This window comes from Falco rusticolus, chromosome 1, assembly GCF_015220075.1.
Source record: "Falco rusticolus isolate bFalRus1 chromosome 1, bFalRus1.pri, whole genome shotgun sequence".
Classification (NCBI taxonomy): Eukaryota; Metazoa; Chordata; class Aves; order Falconiformes; family Falconidae; genus Falco; species Falco rusticolus.
In genome coordinates this window covers 15,971,671-15,991,602 of record NC_051187.1, presented here as the reverse complement: position 1 = coordinate 15,991,602, position 19,932 = coordinate 15,971,671, and the positions used below count along the sequence as shown (strand labels likewise).

General features: G+C 42.1%; 1 protein-coding gene across 9 annotated transcripts in view; it reads right to left on the bottom strand.

The window, feature by feature from the left end:
• Positions 1 to 19,932, bottom strand: part of ACACA (acetyl-CoA carboxylase alpha) — a 148,070-nt gene that overhangs the window by 99,307 nt on the left and 28,831 nt on the right. For 8 of the 9 annotated variants that reach the window (XM_037371042.1, XM_037371031.1, XM_037371094.1 and 5 more), the window contains 17 exons: positions 16,002 to 16,134; positions 15,239 to 15,377; positions 14,895 to 15,004; positions 13,792 to 13,873; positions 12,477 to 12,575; positions 11,802 to 11,908; positions 10,945 to 11,055; positions 10,244 to 10,453; positions 9,521 to 9,691; positions 7,056 to 7,217; positions 6,598 to 6,761; positions 5,615 to 5,765; positions 4,970 to 5,073; positions 4,005 to 4,086; positions 2,726 to 2,871; positions 1,583 to 1,733; positions 132 to 266 (listed from right to left, as the gene is read on the bottom strand). In XM_037371042.1, coding sequence (XP_037226939.1) covers positions 132 to 266; positions 1,583 to 1,733; positions 2,726 to 2,871; positions 4,005 to 4,086; positions 4,970 to 5,073; positions 5,615 to 5,765; positions 6,598 to 6,761; positions 7,056 to 7,217; positions 9,521 to 9,691; positions 10,244 to 10,453; positions 10,945 to 11,055; positions 11,802 to 11,908; positions 12,477 to 12,575; positions 13,792 to 13,873; positions 14,895 to 15,004; positions 15,239 to 15,377; positions 16,002 to 16,134 — 2,257 coding nt within the window. Of the gene's footprint in view, positions 1 to 131; positions 267 to 1,582; positions 1,734 to 2,725; positions 2,872 to 4,004; positions 4,087 to 4,969; positions 5,074 to 5,614; positions 5,766 to 6,597; positions 6,762 to 7,055; positions 7,218 to 9,520; positions 9,692 to 10,243; positions 10,454 to 10,944; positions 11,056 to 11,801; positions 11,909 to 12,476; positions 12,576 to 13,791; positions 13,874 to 14,894; positions 15,005 to 15,238; positions 15,378 to 16,001; positions 16,135 to 19,573; positions 19,829 to 19,932 lie in introns of those variants that run through there. The other variant, XM_037371086.1, reaches the window with a different exon arrangement.

The following is a 19,932-nucleotide window of genomic DNA, read 5'->3' as shown; positions in this document are numbered from 1 at the left end:
CCTCATCTGAGACAAATAAATGGTAAAGTGACAATTCCAGTACATTGCACAAGTCTGAAATTGGTTCAGTACACCAGAGCATCTCAACATCACCCCCTATTAAAAACACAACAAACACCTGTGCTCCTCACCTGCTGAACCCTGCTGGGATCATCCAGCTGAAGCTTGGCAATCACACAGCCTGGATCCAAGACTGCCCCTGGGCGTTTGACATAATGGATGCAGCCTGATTCTCCTGCTGTTAGCGTCATCACCATTTTCATCACCTGTAGCAAGGAAAACAGGTTACACACCCAGCTTCCATGTTCCCCAAATAGTTCTAGTTTTGTGAGCCAGCAGCCAATGTCCTACTACAAACTAACCTGCATGAGCACCTTTTGCATCCAGGCTTTCTCAAAGGTTTAAAAGCACACACATCAGTAATGAAATCTCAGACACTAAATGAATGGTAGAACAAAATAACTGGCCACAAATTAGGGCAGCAGGAAGCCATCCTCAGGAACATCACCTGTTCCACACACTGCTTGGACCAACAGGTACCCATGAATGTCCCACATTCAACACAATGAGCAAAGCAGACACAATTTCCTGCTGCAGCTGCTGTACTCTGAAGAAGTAGGAGAAGAAGCAAAAGCTACAGCAGCACATTCATTTTTAGCAGAGGGAGCTAGGATTACTTTCTAGAAGTCACCGGTCTCAAACCACTCTTCAGAGACAAAGTTGCTTCCTTAGATCTACCATGGAAGCTCTTGCCTTTGGAGAATAAGGGCTGGGTATGGGGGGAGACAGTCTAGTTTTACCATTGTTATACACCACAACAGGGAACACAGGAATTGAGTGGTGGTTCCTTCTTAGCCACAGCTCTGTTGCAGCGTAAATGCACTTACATACAATATCTGGATCTCTGGGCTGCTATTTTTCTCCTACACATTGTCCCCAACCGGTTTAATTGCCCCTCTGTCAACACACACCCTCCCCTCCCTCAAATCTGTTTTGAGCCACGCACTCCCACACCGGCTCTCATGCTTTTCTCACAGTGATGCAGAAATTGTTCATCCTCATCCTCCTCCACTCTAAAAGTTAAGTAACTTCCAAGAGAGAAAGGAGGAGTGACACTTATTAACTCATCTGATCAACCTGATAAATGATCAGAGAAGTCTTAGTTTGTTACTAAATCCTGGCATATAACTCTGACTCTGAGTCTGTGTTGGTACTATGTAGTGGTCTACAAGTAGGCGGCTTTCTTCAACACAGCTAGAAAACACAGCACACATGGATCCCACTCTCCCTCAGTGTCACAGCAAGATGATAACCATGCTCTCACCGCTGAGAAATTTCGCTTATCACCTGATATACAGTCATTAAACACTCAAATTTCAGCTGTTAGGTAATTTCTTCCCCACCCCATCACTCTCACAGCTGATCCCTGCATTAGTCCAGGTTAAAACCTACACAAAATTTGGAAATACTGTGAATTATCCCTCATACTCAATTCCTCATTCCAAAGCATTCTTTTTTTCACCCCCAGCTTTTGCCTGGGCAGATTCAGCATCTGCAGCCAAGTCAGTTCTTTGAGACTTACCTCTATTTCTGCAAAGCACTGGCCTGCAAACACATGTCCCCCATCCTCCACCACATACTGGATAAGCTTCCCAGCTGAAGGTGAGCGCAGAATGGAGGGATCATTCTCCTTTTCAAACACACAGGTCTTGTTACCTATAGTGATACGGTACCTACGAAAGAAAAGGACAAATCACTGCCACAGAGTTTCTTGTGGAAAGCATGGGAAGGAAAAAATCCATTCTCTCTTTCCCTGCTCTAAAACAAAACTGAACAAAACCACCTCAGCCAGCTATTCTGAGCTGAACAGTACAGCCCTGGGTATCAAAGTTCAGATTAATCATATCAAAACAGGACTATGGAAGCCAGGGATTAGAAACCAGAGAGAACAGCCCTTAGCAAGGTTGTATGTATGTTACTTCTGTGCTGCTTCTCTACTAACAGGTGTCAGAACCAATATTTCATATAAACAAAACCTGATGGTAGTGGAGATTACACTTGCAATACATAACACACAACACACGCACCGAACTGTCCATCTCATGCAAAATCCTCTTGCATACAGAGCAAAGCTGAAATGAGTAGGACACACTCATGTAGCAGACTGAGAGGTTCAGATTTTATAACATTTTTCAACACAGAAAATAACCCAAACTCTCTTCGTACTCCTGACCAGACTCACTACATTTGTCACAGAAAACAAACCAGCAGAGGGGGCAGTGGTTCATTTTTCAGAAGCTGGAGATTTACTGATCTTCTGGTTATGATCCCTGCAAGGAACTTTCAGGAAGTGCACTGAAATAGAAAATCTTGTATCTATGTCTAAGGCAGCTGTGGAGCTCCAAGGATTTTAAAGAATTTCATGTCTTTTAGGTTTTGGGTTTGGGGTGTTCTTTTATAATCCATAACAGCACTTGTGAAGAACCAGCAGGAGAACACAAACTCCACATTGGTACACGTTCAGATCTTTCTTCTAACAGTAGCCAAGATCTGTTCTTCAGGTGAAGGCAACTTCTCCATTTAAACTCATCCATAATACATCTAAGTAATTTCCTCCTAGGGGAGATTTTCATTCCCAGGTGATCTTTGGGAAGCATAAAGTTACAAGTACACCTAATCTTGGTTTGTATGTAGATGTTAAATATCAATCTTTACAGGTTGCTACCTGTCCACCTCTTCTTTCATGTAGGTAGTATAGCTGCTACCATCATAAGATAGAAGCAGTCCTCCATCGCTCAGTCGGTGCACATCAACTTCTACACATGAGCTGTTCATGATGACCACGTAAGAATTGGGAGACTGTCGAGTCACCTGCAGATCCACAAGAATGGTACGTTATCATGTGAAATAAACACAGCATTAATACTGCCTTGGTGCCACAACATACACAGTTTTCCAAGCACTGCAACAGTGAGAATTAAAAAACAGGAACAGAGCCATTTGTTCTCATGTTAGATGGGGGGGGGGGGGGGCGGGGCGGAGGAAGTAAAAAAGAATCAGGATCACAAGCATTTAGCAGTCAAGAGATGCCAGAAATAATGGTGTCCATGAACCTTGAGTTAATCCTCACGCACTTAGGTATTAACTGTACAGGTTTGATCACATCAATCTTTGTACAAGTCATAGTTGTGTACTAAAATGGCATAATGAATGAGACAATTTGAAATTAAAAAAAAAAAAGAGAGAGAGAGATTGTCTCACAGAAAAAGCAGCTAAAGCTCTTCCTGGAAAAAGGGAAATCTATCAGTCTCTGCCACAGAGTTCCCATCTGAAACTGGGTAAATTATTTAAAGCATACTTTAGCTGCTGTTCAGTGCCTGTTTCTCAACAAAGGGGTGCCAAGATGAACTCATGGAGGTGCAGGAGTGCAGCGTATTGACAGCTGCAGAAAACAGTAGATGGTCATGCCGTTAAAAACTTCACCATAATAAATTTGCCCAAGGAAGCTAGTTAAGATTGCACAGGCAATCTTAAATCTAGTATTTCCTAATTTTCATGGGCTTGGCTTTGCAACCTTTCAGCAGTATGCCTAACATTGGTATTTGCACACAGCAAAGAAAAAGCAATGCTGAAGCGTAGAAATCACTACAAATTCTGTCATGCTGATGAAAGAAACATCAAATGAAAGTTTTGGTCAACCAATAGGCAGTAGTCTTTGCCTATAACAAAGCATTCTTCACCCTGTGCAGAGCATTTCTAGACTCCAGAAGGTTAAAACAGTTATAGAAATAAACAGAGATATTGCAATAGAAAGATATGATGGGATATTATCATAAGGGAGATTGTACTGATTTCTTAACCCCACTAAAGCAGAGAAAATAAACGCTGCAGAGATTTAATTCCAGTAATTGTATGTATTACAAAGATTAAGCCAGAGCAGCACACAATCAGACATTTCCAGCTAGAAGTGGCAAAAGGATGGGTTTCCACACTGTCCATCATACCTTCAGCACGTATTTTCGTCCTTCATAGATGAGTTCCACATCCACAGTGTTCAGCAGAGTATGAGCAGGCAGGACTTGGCCCCTTGAAAAAGAAGTACAACACAAAACTCGTCTTCCAGAAGCCACCAAATGGCTATCAGGGGCCCAAGCAGGTTCAAAGATGCATGCAAGAGTGGGGAAAACACCAGCAAAGAGATGGGAGTAGGCTTTTAAACCATCTCTTCTTAGGAGAGACACATATCTGTTTGGCAAAGCTACACAGACCAGCTTTGCTCTCCTTCCCATTCACCCACTTCTGCCTTAGAGAAGAGTCTGCAAAAGGAGCATCATGGCCTGAGTTACAGAACATGTAGCATGACTTAGCACGGGGGATAAAGCAGCATTTCCCCCGGCAGTTCTGTTTACATATGGACTCGCCAAAAAGACACTGAGTGGATACTTAACTGCCTGTTAAGAGCGGACCTGCCTGGATCACACCAGGTTTAGCCTGATGGGAGTGTTACAACCAGTTTCCCTACAGTGCCTGCTATACTTTAAAGCCAACAGGAGCAGAGCGGGTTTTCTAAGTACTAGTGGGAAACAGTTTGGAAAATTATGTCAAACCTGGGAAATTAAATCAATCCTCAAAATGAGAGGAAGACAATATCTGATGATTTAAGACTCCCTAACATTGCCCTAGAAGCACACAGAAAGAACTCCACATTTCTGAGCCATTTCTTGGAACTTCTTTCAAAACTGCCAGAAACCAAACTGATCTGTGCAAACAGCAGGGGATATTTCGGGGAGATGCACTGATTATCTGCCAGCTTTCTTACGCCAGTACATAAACAGCTTCCTGGGGTCAGAGAACAGTCAGCAGGTAACAAGCTCTGTGCCTTTCTGGACTGGACTTGAACAAAACCTGTAAATCAAAATTAATTACTATCTGCTTATCAGCTACCTACCAGACAAGCTTGCAATTTTACCTTTCTAGAGAGTGCAAGAAGTTTGAGACACTGTTTCGGAAGCTCACATCAGCCACATGCAGAGCTCCACACACCACTCCCAGCATGGTATCCGGCCTTTCAGCCTAGAAAGAAAGGGTACGTAACACAGTTGCATCCCCTTTGGCTTCAGTCCATTCTGGACACCCACTTGAAGAATCAACTGTCTCAGATCTATTTTTGGTTCACAGCCAACCTCTCTTTTAAAATTAAGTTGGTGTAGCATCCATGCAAATATTATTATAGAAGCAATTACTTCTGTAACTCCTTAGAAGAAAACATTTTTTTTCTTCCTGGGACAAATCTTGAGGCTCCACCTACATTTCCACTATCATCTGTCCCAAACTGCAAACCAAAATACTAGCCTTAATTCACACATACACTAATATGCTTTCTGGCCAACTTCACAACCACCTTCCCCTAACAGGGATGACCTGGGATTTTGATATTAGTAAGAATTAAGGCCAGTGAAAATTTTTATTCATAAGTCACTCATTATTATGAGTGGTCAAAATAACCACTCCTAAAATCCTTGTCCTCCTGCAACCAGCACACACCAAGCTTGTCCCCTCACCCCCTTTCCCCTCCTCTCTCCAATTTGTAGTCCTGTAAGGCAAGCAGCCACACCTGAACTTTCTCAGCAATAAGTCGATCCAACCAGCCAGTGTCAATGCGGTTCTGCTGGAAGCTTTCTGTTTCCAACAGTTTAATCAAGTACTCAACAGTGGTTCGGAAATCCCCTCGGATGGACAGCTCCTTCAAAGCCACTACCATGTTTCTGAAAAAGAAAAGAAAACCTATTATCTATCCCATACTAATGGTAACGTGCAAGCCTGTAACTCTAGATAGTTCCTCATGAGCTGTTGGGAAAAAAACAGTCTGAAGGTAATAGTAGAAGAGCACTGGAGCAAGATTCTATATGGCATGCTTGGGAATGAAAGAATATTGATTTTCTTCAACCTGCTGCTGGTGTGAACAAGAGCAGCTCAGCCAGCACCAGCCATGAGATCAGGAGCTGCCACTTATCATCATCTAGGCATCTATTACATCTGAGAAGTATACACAAAACAGACAGATGTGGTCTCCATCCCACCCAGAATGGAACAGAGGAAAGGCTCTGGATGAAAAACAGCGTGGATGACAGGCCAGACAGTTCTGTCTTATGACTGAGCACTTGAACGCTCCACACTGCATAAGGACACTCAGTGGTTTATAAACCATTGTAAGGCACTGACATAACAAGATGTCAATGTTGTTATCAATGTTTTTCCTGTTAGAAGCCTTCCACCTGAAAGCTTTCAAAGAGGGACTTCAATTCAATGGTCACTGTATCATACCCCATCAGCAGATATATAAGGCATGAATGAAACAAAGGAAAAAAAATAAAGAGAAGTAAGCAAAAAGTGTAGAAATGCAGGTGCGTGCAACACAGTGGAACTGCAAAGCAAGACAGAATAAGCTTGGCCATGATGTAGAAAACAAGGTAAAGAGAGGGAAAATGCTCTTAAAACTCCTATAAGTAGGGAGTCCTGTTTTTCCACAGCACTTTGAATGAAAGAGGACAAAACTCAAGAAATTTCCAAGGTTCTACCACTTTTCTGACTACTTACGAGATGGCTTCTTCACGGTTTTCTCCCCAAGAGAAGCAGTGACCAAACTGAGAATCAGCAAATTCATGAAGCCCTCCTGCAGCAGCAACACTGAAATAGCCCCAGACATTCTTATTGCTGCGGAAATTCAGTTCCTGAACTGTACCAGAACTGGGCTTAAATCCCTGTAAAGACAGACAGGCATTGCTAATCATCCTAAAGAAAAATTAAATAATCCAAAATTAGGAAAGTTATTAGAGTTCTGAAGGTTAGAGCACCTCTTTGTGCTGCAACGATACAGACACAAGTAAGTTCAAGTTGTGGCTAACCAGAGTCTACAGAACCATCAGCTGAGGTATGGGAAGAGTCTTTTACATTTGCTGCCAAAATTTTCAGGATCAGCAGCAGGGACTGAACCTAGGTGTAAAGCCTACACTTATCAGATCGTGATCAGTAACTACAGAATTTAAAACACTCACCTCATCAGGATTCTCACTGGTGATACGTGCAGCAATGACATGGCCACGTGGACAGGGAACATGGGCTGAATTCTCAAAATCAATAGCTGCATCTCCCCACGGAGAAACACCGTACATCACTCGGATATCCTTGATCCTGTGGAGGGGAATCCCCATGGCAATCTAAGGAAAAATAGTAATAATAAAAAGAAAGCACCAGTAAGTTTCTCTCCTCACAGAGAGTACCTGTTCCTTGAAGAATTAATTCTACCAATTCTCTGTGGAAAATGATGCTGCAGTTCTAGTTTAGTAGATATGCATGGCCTATTTTCTGATTTAAGTCTTCTCTATTGATATCTTAGAACATTCATGTTTCTCAGGAAAGCTGAGCTCAGTGTTAATATCCACCTTAAGCCCTTCAGTTAGTATTTTCCATTGACTAATTAACAGGCTCCAGAGAAAGCTGGCCAGTGCTAGGTCAGCTGAGGATGGGGATGTATTAGGTCTGTTAAAAATATACTAAGGTCCCAGTGAGACAGAAGCCCCCTAACTGGTTATAGGAAACTCTGGAATTTTGCAGCTATAAACTGCAGGAAAAGTAACCTGCGGAGCTGGCTGCGTCCTTATGGAGTAAAGTCCCACTTGTTCAGTTCATTAGATTGGATTTTTTAAATTTATTTTTTTTTTTTACAGCTACAGTTCAAAAAGGCTGAGTTTCAGTGTAGCCATTTCTTTCAGCTGCCTACCAGCCAGACAACCAACAGATAAAAGACCAAACCGGTTACAGTATCAATGTATCACTCTATGAAATTGTATCTAGCATCAGCATTATGAAGAACAGTGCCCAAACAATGAGGAAAGCATCTGACTAGTTATAAACTCTCCACACCTGGCAAATACAGGCAGAGACCTACTGGAATCAGTTGCTGAGAGGAGGCTCACGCCAAAGCCAAATAGCCTCCTGACAAAATGAAGATGATCCTGCTCCTGAGTAGTCTACAAGACACTACAGTTCAACTGTTTGTTTTCTTTACCATCAGTCCAATAAATTTCAAAATGCAAACACCTAGGAGAAGATGGGAACTAACAAGAAAGCAAGAGGGTGAGAATGGGAGGGCTGTGAAAAAGGAAGTAGGAAAGCAACTAGAACCCCCTAACATGGTGTAAGAAAAAGAAGGGGAGAGGACTGCAGCATTCATCCACCAGTGGAAAAGATGGGGGCTGAGAAGGGGGAGATGGCATGGCAGCACAGAAGGAGTTTGGTGGGGATGCACAAGGGATGGATGAGCTACAGCATACGCCACAAATGCTTTCTACAGGATCTGTGAAGGATTCCCTCGTTACTTTGGGGATCAGAACAACAAGAAGTCTACTCATTCATGTAAGCCATAACTGTCACCCACTGTCATGACTTCTCTTGAAAAAGCAATAAATCAAGACAAATCCTTGGTCACTTTGCCACATCTATTCAAGTACCTAATTATTAGGCACAAATCCTGTTTTGTAGAAAGGCTAAAGAGCAGGGACCTTAGCCAGGAGGAGAAAGCATCTGCAGTCAGCGAGAGGCTTAGAAAGGTAGAAACAATTGCTCTGGAAGTCAGGAACCGCTCATCAAAATTTACAAGACGTAAGTCACTTTCCTGAACTTCAAACAACCGCTGAACTTGCTGAAAAATGAAGCAGCCAACTGTCTGTTCTTTTTTCCCTCCTTTTGTCATAAGAAACTCTGGGAAGTGGCTGCTGTCCCTTAGAGGCAGAGTGGGCGATGCACTGCTCAAAACTGGCACAGCATTTGATTGCACTGCTAGCCTCAGAAGCCAACTCATTTCACAAAGTAATTTCAGGGCTTAAAGTTGAACTACTCATGGCTAATACTTGTTGAGACAGGCCTTTACACAAAACCTCTACTTAAATCAGTTTTCACACCTCTGTTTTATTCCTCTCTTGCTTCTCTTCATACTCCTTTTAACTGAAGGTCTATCTGAACAGTCCAAGAGAAACAACTAGAAAATAACCTCTCTTTGCTTTCCAAATCAGGAAGAGTCAAATGCTAGAGCTATAAGGGATGCATATATGTTTTGGGATAATTAATTCAACTTTGCTCCAGGCACAGAAGATTTATCCCAAGCTGAGAAAGTACCAGAACGGGCCTGTAAGTTATCAAGTATTTTTGTTGAGAGGGAAATGTGGGAGAGTCATATATCACCTATCTGCACATGAGGATATAGGCCATATTTAGTAGAGATCTCTAATACTTTCTTTATATTCTATTCTCCATCAGTACCAAGATTGAGTCATCTGCATAATATTAGTATGTGATCCAGTTTTAACACAGAACCCTGGCTGTGACTCAGACAACAGTCCGCCCCCCTATTTTACTAAGGCTTCAGCAGAACAGGTTTTTCATGCTCAGATCTCTTCAACATACCACAGCTTGAGTACTTCTGGAAGCCTCCAGATGCACAGGGCCTGAGCACTTGACTCACCTGGAGCTGCGCTGCTGGCAGATTAACATCAGCCACCATCTCTGTGCAGGGGTGCTCCACCTGCAGCCGGGGGTTCAGCTCCAGAAAGTAGAAACTGCCATCCTGGCTGTACAGGTATTCCACAGTGCCTGCACTCACATATCCCACCATTTTGGCAAGCTTCACTGCACACTAGGATACAGGAAAAGAGAGTATTTGATTTCCAGGTGCTATGCTCTCTTCATCCACCTCACCCACTTCAGACACTCTTGTTGGTATTTTGAAACATCCAAAAACCTTGTAACAGGCCCTAGAACTGCTCAAAAAACCACATGTGGCACAGGAGTTTTGATTTCCAGATTATTTCATTTACAGTTTACAGAAGGCAGAGTTTGAAGCAAATATTTATAATACTTGGCATTAGACAATTCATACAACTCCTGCAGCTTACTTTTAACATGACAATATACATTTAAAACACCCTTCCCTGCTATTTTCGGGGTGCATGCATTTTTTGAAAGGAGCTCTACAGCTGTTTGTCAGGACATGGTGGACTCAAGTTTTGGAAATGTGAGTGGCTGCCCGCACCAAGCAGTTTAAGACACACAACCCTACATTGCTCCTTTAAAAGACTCAACAATGCACAACCCTTGGCAATGTTAAACAATGGAAAAAAAAAAAAAAAAAGTCCTGCCTGTTTCTGGAGTTTCACAAGGAAAATAGAACTTGCAGAGCCACTCTCACCTGTTCCATGTGCTCAAACACCACTGAAGTCGCAATAGAAGCAGGTGCTTCCTCAATAATCTTCTGGTGCCTGCGCTGCACGGAGCAATCCCGGCCAAAGAGAGAGATGGCATTGCCATACTGATCTGCCAGGATCTGCACCTCCAAATGGCGGGACTGTTTGGCTAACCTCATTACAAAGATTGGAGAGCCTGGGACTTCAGCTTGAACCTAAAGACAGCATATCAATAGGCAGATCATTTTTTGTAAACACTTGTCTGGTCACAACTACCCCAAGTAAATTTTTTAAGCAAGGAACATCCATAATACTTCCCCTGGGCCACCTAAGGCTGAAAATACCCTGCATTCACTTGTATACAATTACAGTGTCACTTCCATTCCTCTCAGCTGTCCTAAATAACCCGTAATCTAAAGAAGGCTCCTGTCCCTCAACATTTCTGAGCTATGCTGCAGATGCCCTCCATTACTCTGTTTTATTTAGTATCTCCTATGATGTGTGGGCATTTGACAACTGTATTGGATATGCAGATACATTGAAATCCTACCAACAAACTCATGATTCAAAGCCGCTCTCATGATTCAAAGAGGCTCTGATACATAATGCAGGCTTTTTCAGTTCTTTAACATTTCCGATACAGTGCTCAGAATCACCCAACCAGAACATTGAGAACAAGACAACACACATCAGTGGGAAAAGTTACCTGTCTAAACAGATTGGGGAAGTCATCTGCATTGTTAACTTTCCTAATTCCTTTTCCTCCTCCTCCTTCAGAGGCCTTGATCATGACAGGGTAACCAACCTCCTCAGCAGCCTGATCAAGATGGGCAGAAACACACGCGTAAGTACAAAAAGGTAGCAGAATCAAGTTGAAAAGATCATTATTCCCCTGTTGATTTGTGTCCAAGCTTCTGTCTGACCATTTAGCAACCAAGACATGAATGGGATAGAAAACAAACATTCCAGTCTGAGAGAATACCTGTAGTTGAAAAAATCAGCATGATTTTGTGACTACAGAGAACTCTAGCCTCTCAAAGTGATCACAAAATCTTTTGTCAGTGCTTCACACCTTTAAATTTATAAACCCATAGAGAAGTGTTTTGTATAATACAGAAAATCATTAAGCTGGGTAACACAGAAAAAATTACATAGTCCACCCTCTCTCTTTCCAAAGGAAAACTCCCAAATCCTGTATTGTCTCAGGAGTATCTCTCATTCTAGAAATCTTCCTCAAAGAGAAACTTAAAAAAAGACAAAATCAAATGTGAGGTCATGGGTCTTTATTAAAAACACCTTGTTCCTGCATTAAACAAAACCCAGAAGAGAGTCCTTAATGAAATGCAACTTTGTTCCAGTACGTTGTCTCTTTCTCCTAATTCTGCAGGCTGGGCCCAAAGATGATATGTGAAATGTCACTTCTTGATTTCCAAGACTTAGTTCTGTGAGGCTGACGGTCTAGTTCTAATTTGTATTCCCATACCTATAAATAGAGAACCTCTTGGTCTCTCCAGGTACGTATGCAGCAAGACCTCAAATACCTCTAAGACACTAGCCACATACCCGCAGTCCATCATCTGCATCTTTCACGTAGCCTTTTTCATATAGTTCCTGAGGAACATTCAAGATACGCTTCTGAAGATCATTTTCCTGCCAGTCTACTCGAAGACCTGAAACATAAGCATTATCTTCTTAGCTCATTCTGCGGCAAGGCTCAGTGAGACCTCACACGTCAGACACTGGTGAAAAAAACAGCAGCCATAGTTCCACAAGAACTACTCTGGAAGCATTTAAAAAACAGAACCTAGAATGTAAACAGGTATTTCTGTTTTCTGGGGAGTGGATCTCTTCATCCAATGAATTACATCCTCCATTTACCCCGTGCAATTCTGAGAAACAAGTTATTTACAGTCTTTTGAAACTCCACAAAGCTTCCATGTGTTGGCTTGTGTACTCCAAAACGACACGCTCTGTGCTAGAAAGGCTACAGAAATACCAGATATTACAGCTGTACTGTTGGACTAACAGCATGCTACACAACATGTAAATTTTACCTGACATGACATATATAAATCAGTCACTATGTCTAAGTCTCGGATAACACCAATTTGAAACCTTAAATGGATGGAACATCTCTTGGAACACCTTTTTGCGCACAGACACTTCTAAAAGATTAAATGTGTTGAAGAAAAAAAGATTAGAATGATCTTGATAAACACGGGACAACTTCTTTCTCACCACTGCCACTCCAAGGAAGGGTTGGGATGCCAGCAGTCTGAGCCACTATTGAAGAAGCAATTTTATCTCCTAGGGCCCACATTGCTTGGCTTGGAGGACCTGCAAAGAGCAAAAACAATGCATGAGAGACACAAGAGATATCAGACACTGGGGAAATGTCCAGAAGACTAATTCAGGTTCCCTGGAAGAGGGATAAATAAATACTCTTAGCAGGGTTGCTGCATGCCACATCTTAACTGGTATGAATGAACATTTCTGAACCAAATGGAGCATTAGCTGCATCAGCCAGGAAACTAAAAGGAAACAGTAGTTTGCTTTTACTTTTGACCAAGAGGAGGAAAAGGCAATTGAAACTACAGCAATACAACCACTGGCACATCACAATAGCTTGTTAAGTGCCCACTGTGTTAAAGCAGTCTTGGCACACTCAGCTTGCAAGCACCACTCTCTGTCCATGTGTCCTCAAGCTGGTCCTGCCCTCAAAGGGATGACAGGTACTAGTAACTGAAACTAAGTGTGCATATCACACACTGCCGGAATAATATTTCAGTGTTCTGATTTTATTTGAAACGTGGCTCACATGGGGCTGTAGTGTATGATTGGCAAGAGATTTAAACTGGAATTAAAATACAGCTTTTAAATCCACTCCTCTTCAAAGGTCCAAAGTATTTCTGTGGTTATGGCTCAACACACTATAGACAAAAAGATATGCCAGAAGTCCTGGTACAGCTATCCTCAGGCTATGTTCAGACCATGACTTTTAAAACTAAAGATGGACTTGTGATAAATACTGCATGTGTCCAAAACCTTATCCAATATTCAGATCCATGTGGTTCAGGAGATGAGGCTTACTGCATTAAACATCTCCAGCACTTGGCTAACTACAGTGCTAACTAGATCACAAACTTCGTGTACTGTCTACATAAAACTCCACTCTTTCCATAAAACTGAACTACAAACACCCTCTTCAAAGGGACATTCAGCTCTTGAAACATCTGCTTGAACAGGAATCTTTTCTGATTTTGTATCTCATGATATTCAAAGATATGTTGGAGAACTTGCCAATTCTCCTGTACAAGAATTATTTTCCAGCATATGTCCAAAGCTTACCTAGTTTCCTTAGTCTCGATGGCTGGAAACAGCCAACTGTTAGACAGCATAGTCTGTTGCTCTGACTACTGTAAAGAACTTATCATCAGTCTTGCACTTGTAAACCATACCTCACGGCACTCTTAGGCTCAGCATTTTCTACATCACTAAACCTACACATTTTAAAATAAGGACTAGACATTAGATCAGAACTGTATCTCCTCACCCATGAAAGCAATGCCATTTTTGTGGAGAAGGTCTGGAAGTTTAGGGTTCTCAGATGCATGGCCCCAGCCAGCCCACACAGCCTGCAGAAGAAAATAACATAATTCACTCTTTGTTTTAGTAAAAGAAGCACATGAGCAGAAATAGAAAGCATGCAGATACTTCAAGTCTTTCTTTTCCTCACTGAAAACAGCCTCATAACAGTCATAAGCCAGACCAGCCTCCTGAACTACGCTGTGTGCTTAGTTTAAAGGGCTAGTTTTGCATCTTGTAGACAAGTCAAAGGCGGCTGCCGCAGCAAACTGTTGAAAAGGAACTAAGTGTATGGAAGTGAAAAGGTGAAAGGATCTGTCTTGATTTCAGCTGGGATATAGTTAATTTTCTTCTTAGAAGCTGGTGCAGTGCTGTGTTTTGGATTTGGTCTGAGAACAATATCGATAACACACTGATTTTTTAGTTGTTGCTAGGTAATGTTAGTACACTAAGTCAAGGACTTTTCAGTTTCTCAGACCTTGCCAGCGAGGGCACTGGAGGGGCACAAGAAACTGGAAGGGGACACAGCCAGGACAGCTGACCCAAACTAGCCAAAGGGATATTCCATACCACAGAATGTCCTGCTCTGTATACAAACTGGGGGGGTGGCTGGGGCTCCAGTCAGTGGGTGGTGAGCAACTGCATTGTGCATCCCTTGTTTCCTTTTCTTCCTTCCCTTTGGATTTTGTTCCTTTCCCCTTCTCCCTCCTTTTCATTATAATTGGTTTTATTTTATTTTATTTCAATTACTAAAATGTTCTTATCTCAACTCTTGAGTTTTACATTCCTTCTCAATACTCCTCCCCATCTCTCAGCGGGGTGTGAGCAAGCAGCTCTGTGGCACTTTGTCACCAGCTGGGGTTAAACCATGACAGGTGCTTTGCATCTCATGCAGACATTCATACTGGAAAATCCACTGCATTGTAATACGCTTGCCTTTTGGTGACAGTATAGGTTGGCAATTTCAATTTCTTTGACCCGTCTTTCTCCCCAGATACAACTCATTATTTAAGGAGAGAAGATTGCTCGGTGTTACCTCCTGTTTCAAAAACTATCTTTGACACTTCTCACCTGCACTGGAATCCGCTTAGCAATATCAAGAATGAGTTCCACATTTGCATAGTTGTTGTTGTTTGTTCCTCCTGGAACTGGGACGTAGTGATCTGCCATTTTAATATACTCTGTAAACACAAAGAAGGTCTCATTTAGATTGCAAATCTAATAAACAGTACTTGGTCTATAACTCACTAAATCTACAGTACTGGAAGTACTTAACCTTCTTCCAGAGAAATCTGTTACTTGACAGAATGGTAGGTGATGCAGTGGATACCCACACTGCACCTCTTGTATCCCTGTGGACACACATCCCTGTGCAAGGAGTGGGCTGTGCACCTTCACTGGCCTTCGCAGCTCACCTGCATTTGCCTTCAGATCCTCAGGAGTCACCATGACAACAAATCTGATTGCTCGCTCATTTCGAAACATCTCGTAGGACCACCGCCGGATGGACCTCATGCATTTCACTGCTGCAATGCCATTATTTGCTATCAGGACCTGAGTACGTTAGAAGCAGGGATGAAATACAGTCTAAATAGCACAAAACACGAAATGATAATGAAAACAGTTTTTTCTCTGCAGACTCTTCACCCAGTTTTGGGGCTGTGCAGTTTTGTTAGCCAGCATTCAATCCAGCAAGAACATTTAATGGCCCATCAGTCAATTTAGAAAACAGCTCTTGCTCCACCATAACGATTTTAATGCATTATGCTTTGTTTGGATTAAAGAGCAGAAGGACACATGAGAATAGGCATAATGAGCGGCTAAAACTTATGGTACCTGAAAGGAAGGGACCTCATCCATTAAATGATTATGTAATTTTAAATACATTTCTTAGTGTTTTTTCCAGTCTACTTTTGTTACATCTGTCTATAAATCATTCTCTATCAGCAGAATTGCTCTAGCTCACTCAGAAATTTTTTTCTGTCACACTAATCTAGAGCAATGAGATCCTTATTTATTGCATATAAAATAAAATGGAAAAACAACGATGACAGGCCAAAGTACAACATTCAAATTCAGGAATATTAATATTTTGATATCTGCAATGTACAGCCTTATACAGAGAGAGGTCATAGCTCAAGAGAAGGGAACAAAATGCAATACGCTAAAGTAACTTACCTTTTCAATAACTTTATTCCCTCCAAAACGAGTAACAAATTCTGCTGGAGAAGCCACAGTGAAATCCCGCTGCACATCAACTTTCTTCCTGTCCCGGCCTTGCTTTACAAGGTGTAAACCAGACATACTGGGCCTAAAGTTGTGGGAGACAGAAAAAAAAGCAACTTGGCAGTGCAGATGTACACAAATAGAAAAGGCTATGTGAATAATTTGTAAAGTTCCCCTTGACCATACTCCCCAAGCAGACAAGCAGAATCACTCCCTGCCTCCAGACCACCACGGCCTGGTCCTCAGCTTTTCCAGGGATCACTGGGTTTTAACTGCCTTTCTCTCTGCAAAAGCTAGGTTATCTGGAGAAATTCCAGTTCTGCTAATACAGAAATTGGTAAACACGTTCACTGTATATTGCAGCCCAACACAGAACAACAATGCTCCACCACACTGCTTTCAATTCATCTAGGAAAGCTGGAAAATGACAACAACGTTTTCTGGCTTTGGTAAAACAAGCTACTAAGATCACAATCTGTAGGGAAATCCCATGGGGAACCACAGCAAACACATCTCCAGCTGCAAACTAGAGACTGTGACTGGCTACTTGAAATCATTTTGCAAGAATTTTCCACCATCCAATCTTTCATGTCTTCCTCAAAATTTCTGAGAGCCAGAGGACAAATCAGTCACGTTAGTTCTACCACAAACAGCGAAAGCCAGTTTTGTGTCTGACAAGATCAATGCCGTGTTCTGCCACTGCTTTTCTGTGTGGGAAGGGGACACAGTCACTTCCCTTTCTTAGGCTTCAGCTTCCACAGAAGTAACATATGCATAAATCACCCTTTGCTTTTGCAAGCACTACAGCACTTGATTTGCTAAAATTCACAAAACTGATATTGTGAGATGAAACTCAACAGAAAAACAAAGACCTACTCTTCACACTGTGTTGTCTACCATAGTGCAGCATGACTGGGGAAATAGTAAGATACTTTTTATTTTAAAGCCCCTGAAGCTTTATCTCTCGGGTCACCTCGCAGTTTGCCCATTTTTCCTTCTGTATTTAGTATGCTTTTCGTAACAGGTTCCTTTCCCATGAACACACTGAAGCCCTTACCCCTGCCACCACACAGGATTACAGAACCTTTCTGTAGGAAGGAGAGATGAGTATTAGGAAGTTATTTTAAAAACTACTCAATGCTTTGGAAAGACCAGCAACCAAGGGGATCAATACCATTGGAGCAGCTGTGTAACTGGTAGCATCTGTCCCCAGGAGCCACAGGGGCCCTGCTAGCTGCCCTTTGGCCATGGAAACCCATCAGAACCTCTGGCCTAATCAGCTGCTGAAGCACTGCTACCATTGAGCAACTCCCCTGGGAAATGGGATGGGACATGGTAGAAAGCAACTGGAGTTGCTCAGGGAGGACATGAAGGGAAAACCAATCCAAGGACAAGCCAAGCCATGCACAGCATCTAGAAGTCTCCTTTTACAAACACAGCCAGCAAGAAAGGTCAGGTAGCCGAAGAGCTGTACCTGTGAGGTTCACTGCCCTGTGGAGCATCCTGGTTTAAATGAGCTGCTGTTAAGAGGTACTTGGTGACAGCCTGAGAGGAAACACACAGACCCCCCCTCACATTCCCTCATAAATATGTTATGGCTATGAAGAGTTACCCATCTGGAATGCAGGCCCTCCTTAGCTCTTCTTCAGGAGCATAGTAACACCACAGACCAGTATTTTGACTAAAAAATGTTCTGATGAAAGAAGCCTTGAACAAACTGTAGCTAGTATCTAGTTTAAATCCAGATTCTTCTCTTATGCATCTTTCCTGTGAACAATCATGGTGCTAACACAGACTACACTGTGCTTTGCAGTACACATCAACAAAAAGGATCTTGACCCATGCCACCTAGCACAACCTGTTCCAAAAGGTAAATGCCAAATCCTGATATAACCAACCAAGAACTGTGCTAGAACAAAGGGTTATCTTTCAGATAAGGCAAGATCAGTGCCCAGATCTGACCATAAAGACGCGTTTATCTACCACACATAAGATGGAGAGGATCTTCCCCTTCCTCTCTGCCTTCACACACACCATCTAGTTCGGCTGTGACATCCTGCTGTGGCACAACCCTGACTTTGTGAGGATTTCCAGAACAGCAAGAAAGCATATTTACAGCACTTGAAATTCAGACCCTGTGTTCTGTGTTAACACATCGATCTTTCTCTCTCACACATGAGATATTCCCATGACAAATGGCCATGCTGGCGGAGAACTTCAAGTTACAGTCTTGCAAACATTAAGCTTAACTGGGAAGTGAAAACCTGTTCTAAGCACAGCAAAGAGAGACTTTGAAGTGATCCATGAAGCCAAGACTGGGAGAAGTAAAGATAATGGGAAATACAGGATTTTAAAGCATGGTAAAAACCAGATGCCTATCTCCCAGTGATATTCTGGGACATATAAATGGCTGTACTAGGTCATCCCAAAGTATATCCAGTCTAGTAACTTATCTCAAAGAAGAGCTGCTAGCTGATATCCAGAGAAGAGCCTAAGAACAACTTAAGTGTGCAAAGGTTCTTCCTCCGTGTACTTTCCCTCCTTCCAGTGAGCTGCACTTTCAGAGGTAGACATTGTCAGTGAATTTAAAACCTATTCCTATGAACAGGAGTTCACAAACTGCTCTGTGATAATCTCTGCCCAGGAAGTCAAGGGCAGGAGCCAACAGGCAAGAAGAAGAAGAAAGCTGTAGTTAAGGCTGAATTTCTACTTGTATTTAAAGAGGGTCAGTATCAATGGCATAGCAAGGAAGGAGCACAGTCTAAAAAGTGAGACAGGTTTATTCATTGCAGGTTTACTGAGAGCAGTCTCAACAAAAACAGAAAAAAGAAAAATCTTGGGGTCAGAATCTATGAAAATGTATGAATATGAACGATCGTGCCAAGTTGAAATTACTATGCACATAAAGATACTGCTACAGATAAAATGTCAAAAAAACCAAAGGTTTATCAACCAGAAGAGTGCACAAACACTTGTTTATAAGCAAGTATAGTTCAGTTGATTTGTGACAGTAAGCATACAAAGAACATTAAGTTTATTTACTAATAACCACAGGCTGCACATTAAAATCAAAACAGAAGGGGGTGGTGGGATGCTGTTTGGGTTTTCTTCTTTTTTTGCAGGGTAAGATGAGGTAGAAGTTGGGCAGCAGGAAGAAACAAATCTCTAAACAAAACAGAATAAATGCTGAGTTAGTAACAGTCATCCCTATTAATCACCAGATCACAACCGCAGTGTTTTGTTACATAGGAACTTTCAGAATCCTCATCTGTCCTTCAGAGTTTACAGAGGTTAGAAGTTGTGCAGAATCTCAAACTTTTTAAACACTGATCCCCCAACTAAGATGTATTTTAGCATCTTTCTTACAGACTGCATGCACAGATAGCTCACAGTAACTGGCAAGGTTTCAGAGGATAAAATTAATATGGAAAAACATCAGTATGCAACTCCAGTACAGAGTGCCCAGCTGCCTCACTCCAAAACAGTCACTGCTATGAGAAGACAATCATATCTGTAATTCTTACCTTTGCAGCATGTGATATCTCATTTCCTGATTCTGCTCTGCAGAATCCTCCATGCTGTCTCAGTGAAGGAATTAAGAGCTTTCGGGCTTGCTTATGACTGGTCTAATGTAGCTGCTATTTTATTGTTTTCAATACTGCAGCTCAAAATCCAGCAGGAGAAAGCTGCACAGAGCCTCTTGCACTCATGCGGCTGTGCAGTGGCATTCCCCAGATTGCTTCAATCTTTTAACCTTTGTCCCTTGCATTACACCACCCCTCTCAGTCACTCTTCCTGTGACGCAGCATGCACAGAGGGTAGCAGCTTCCCTCTTCTGCATTCAGAGGAAAGCAGCTGATCAGGAAAGAGAAAATTATCTACA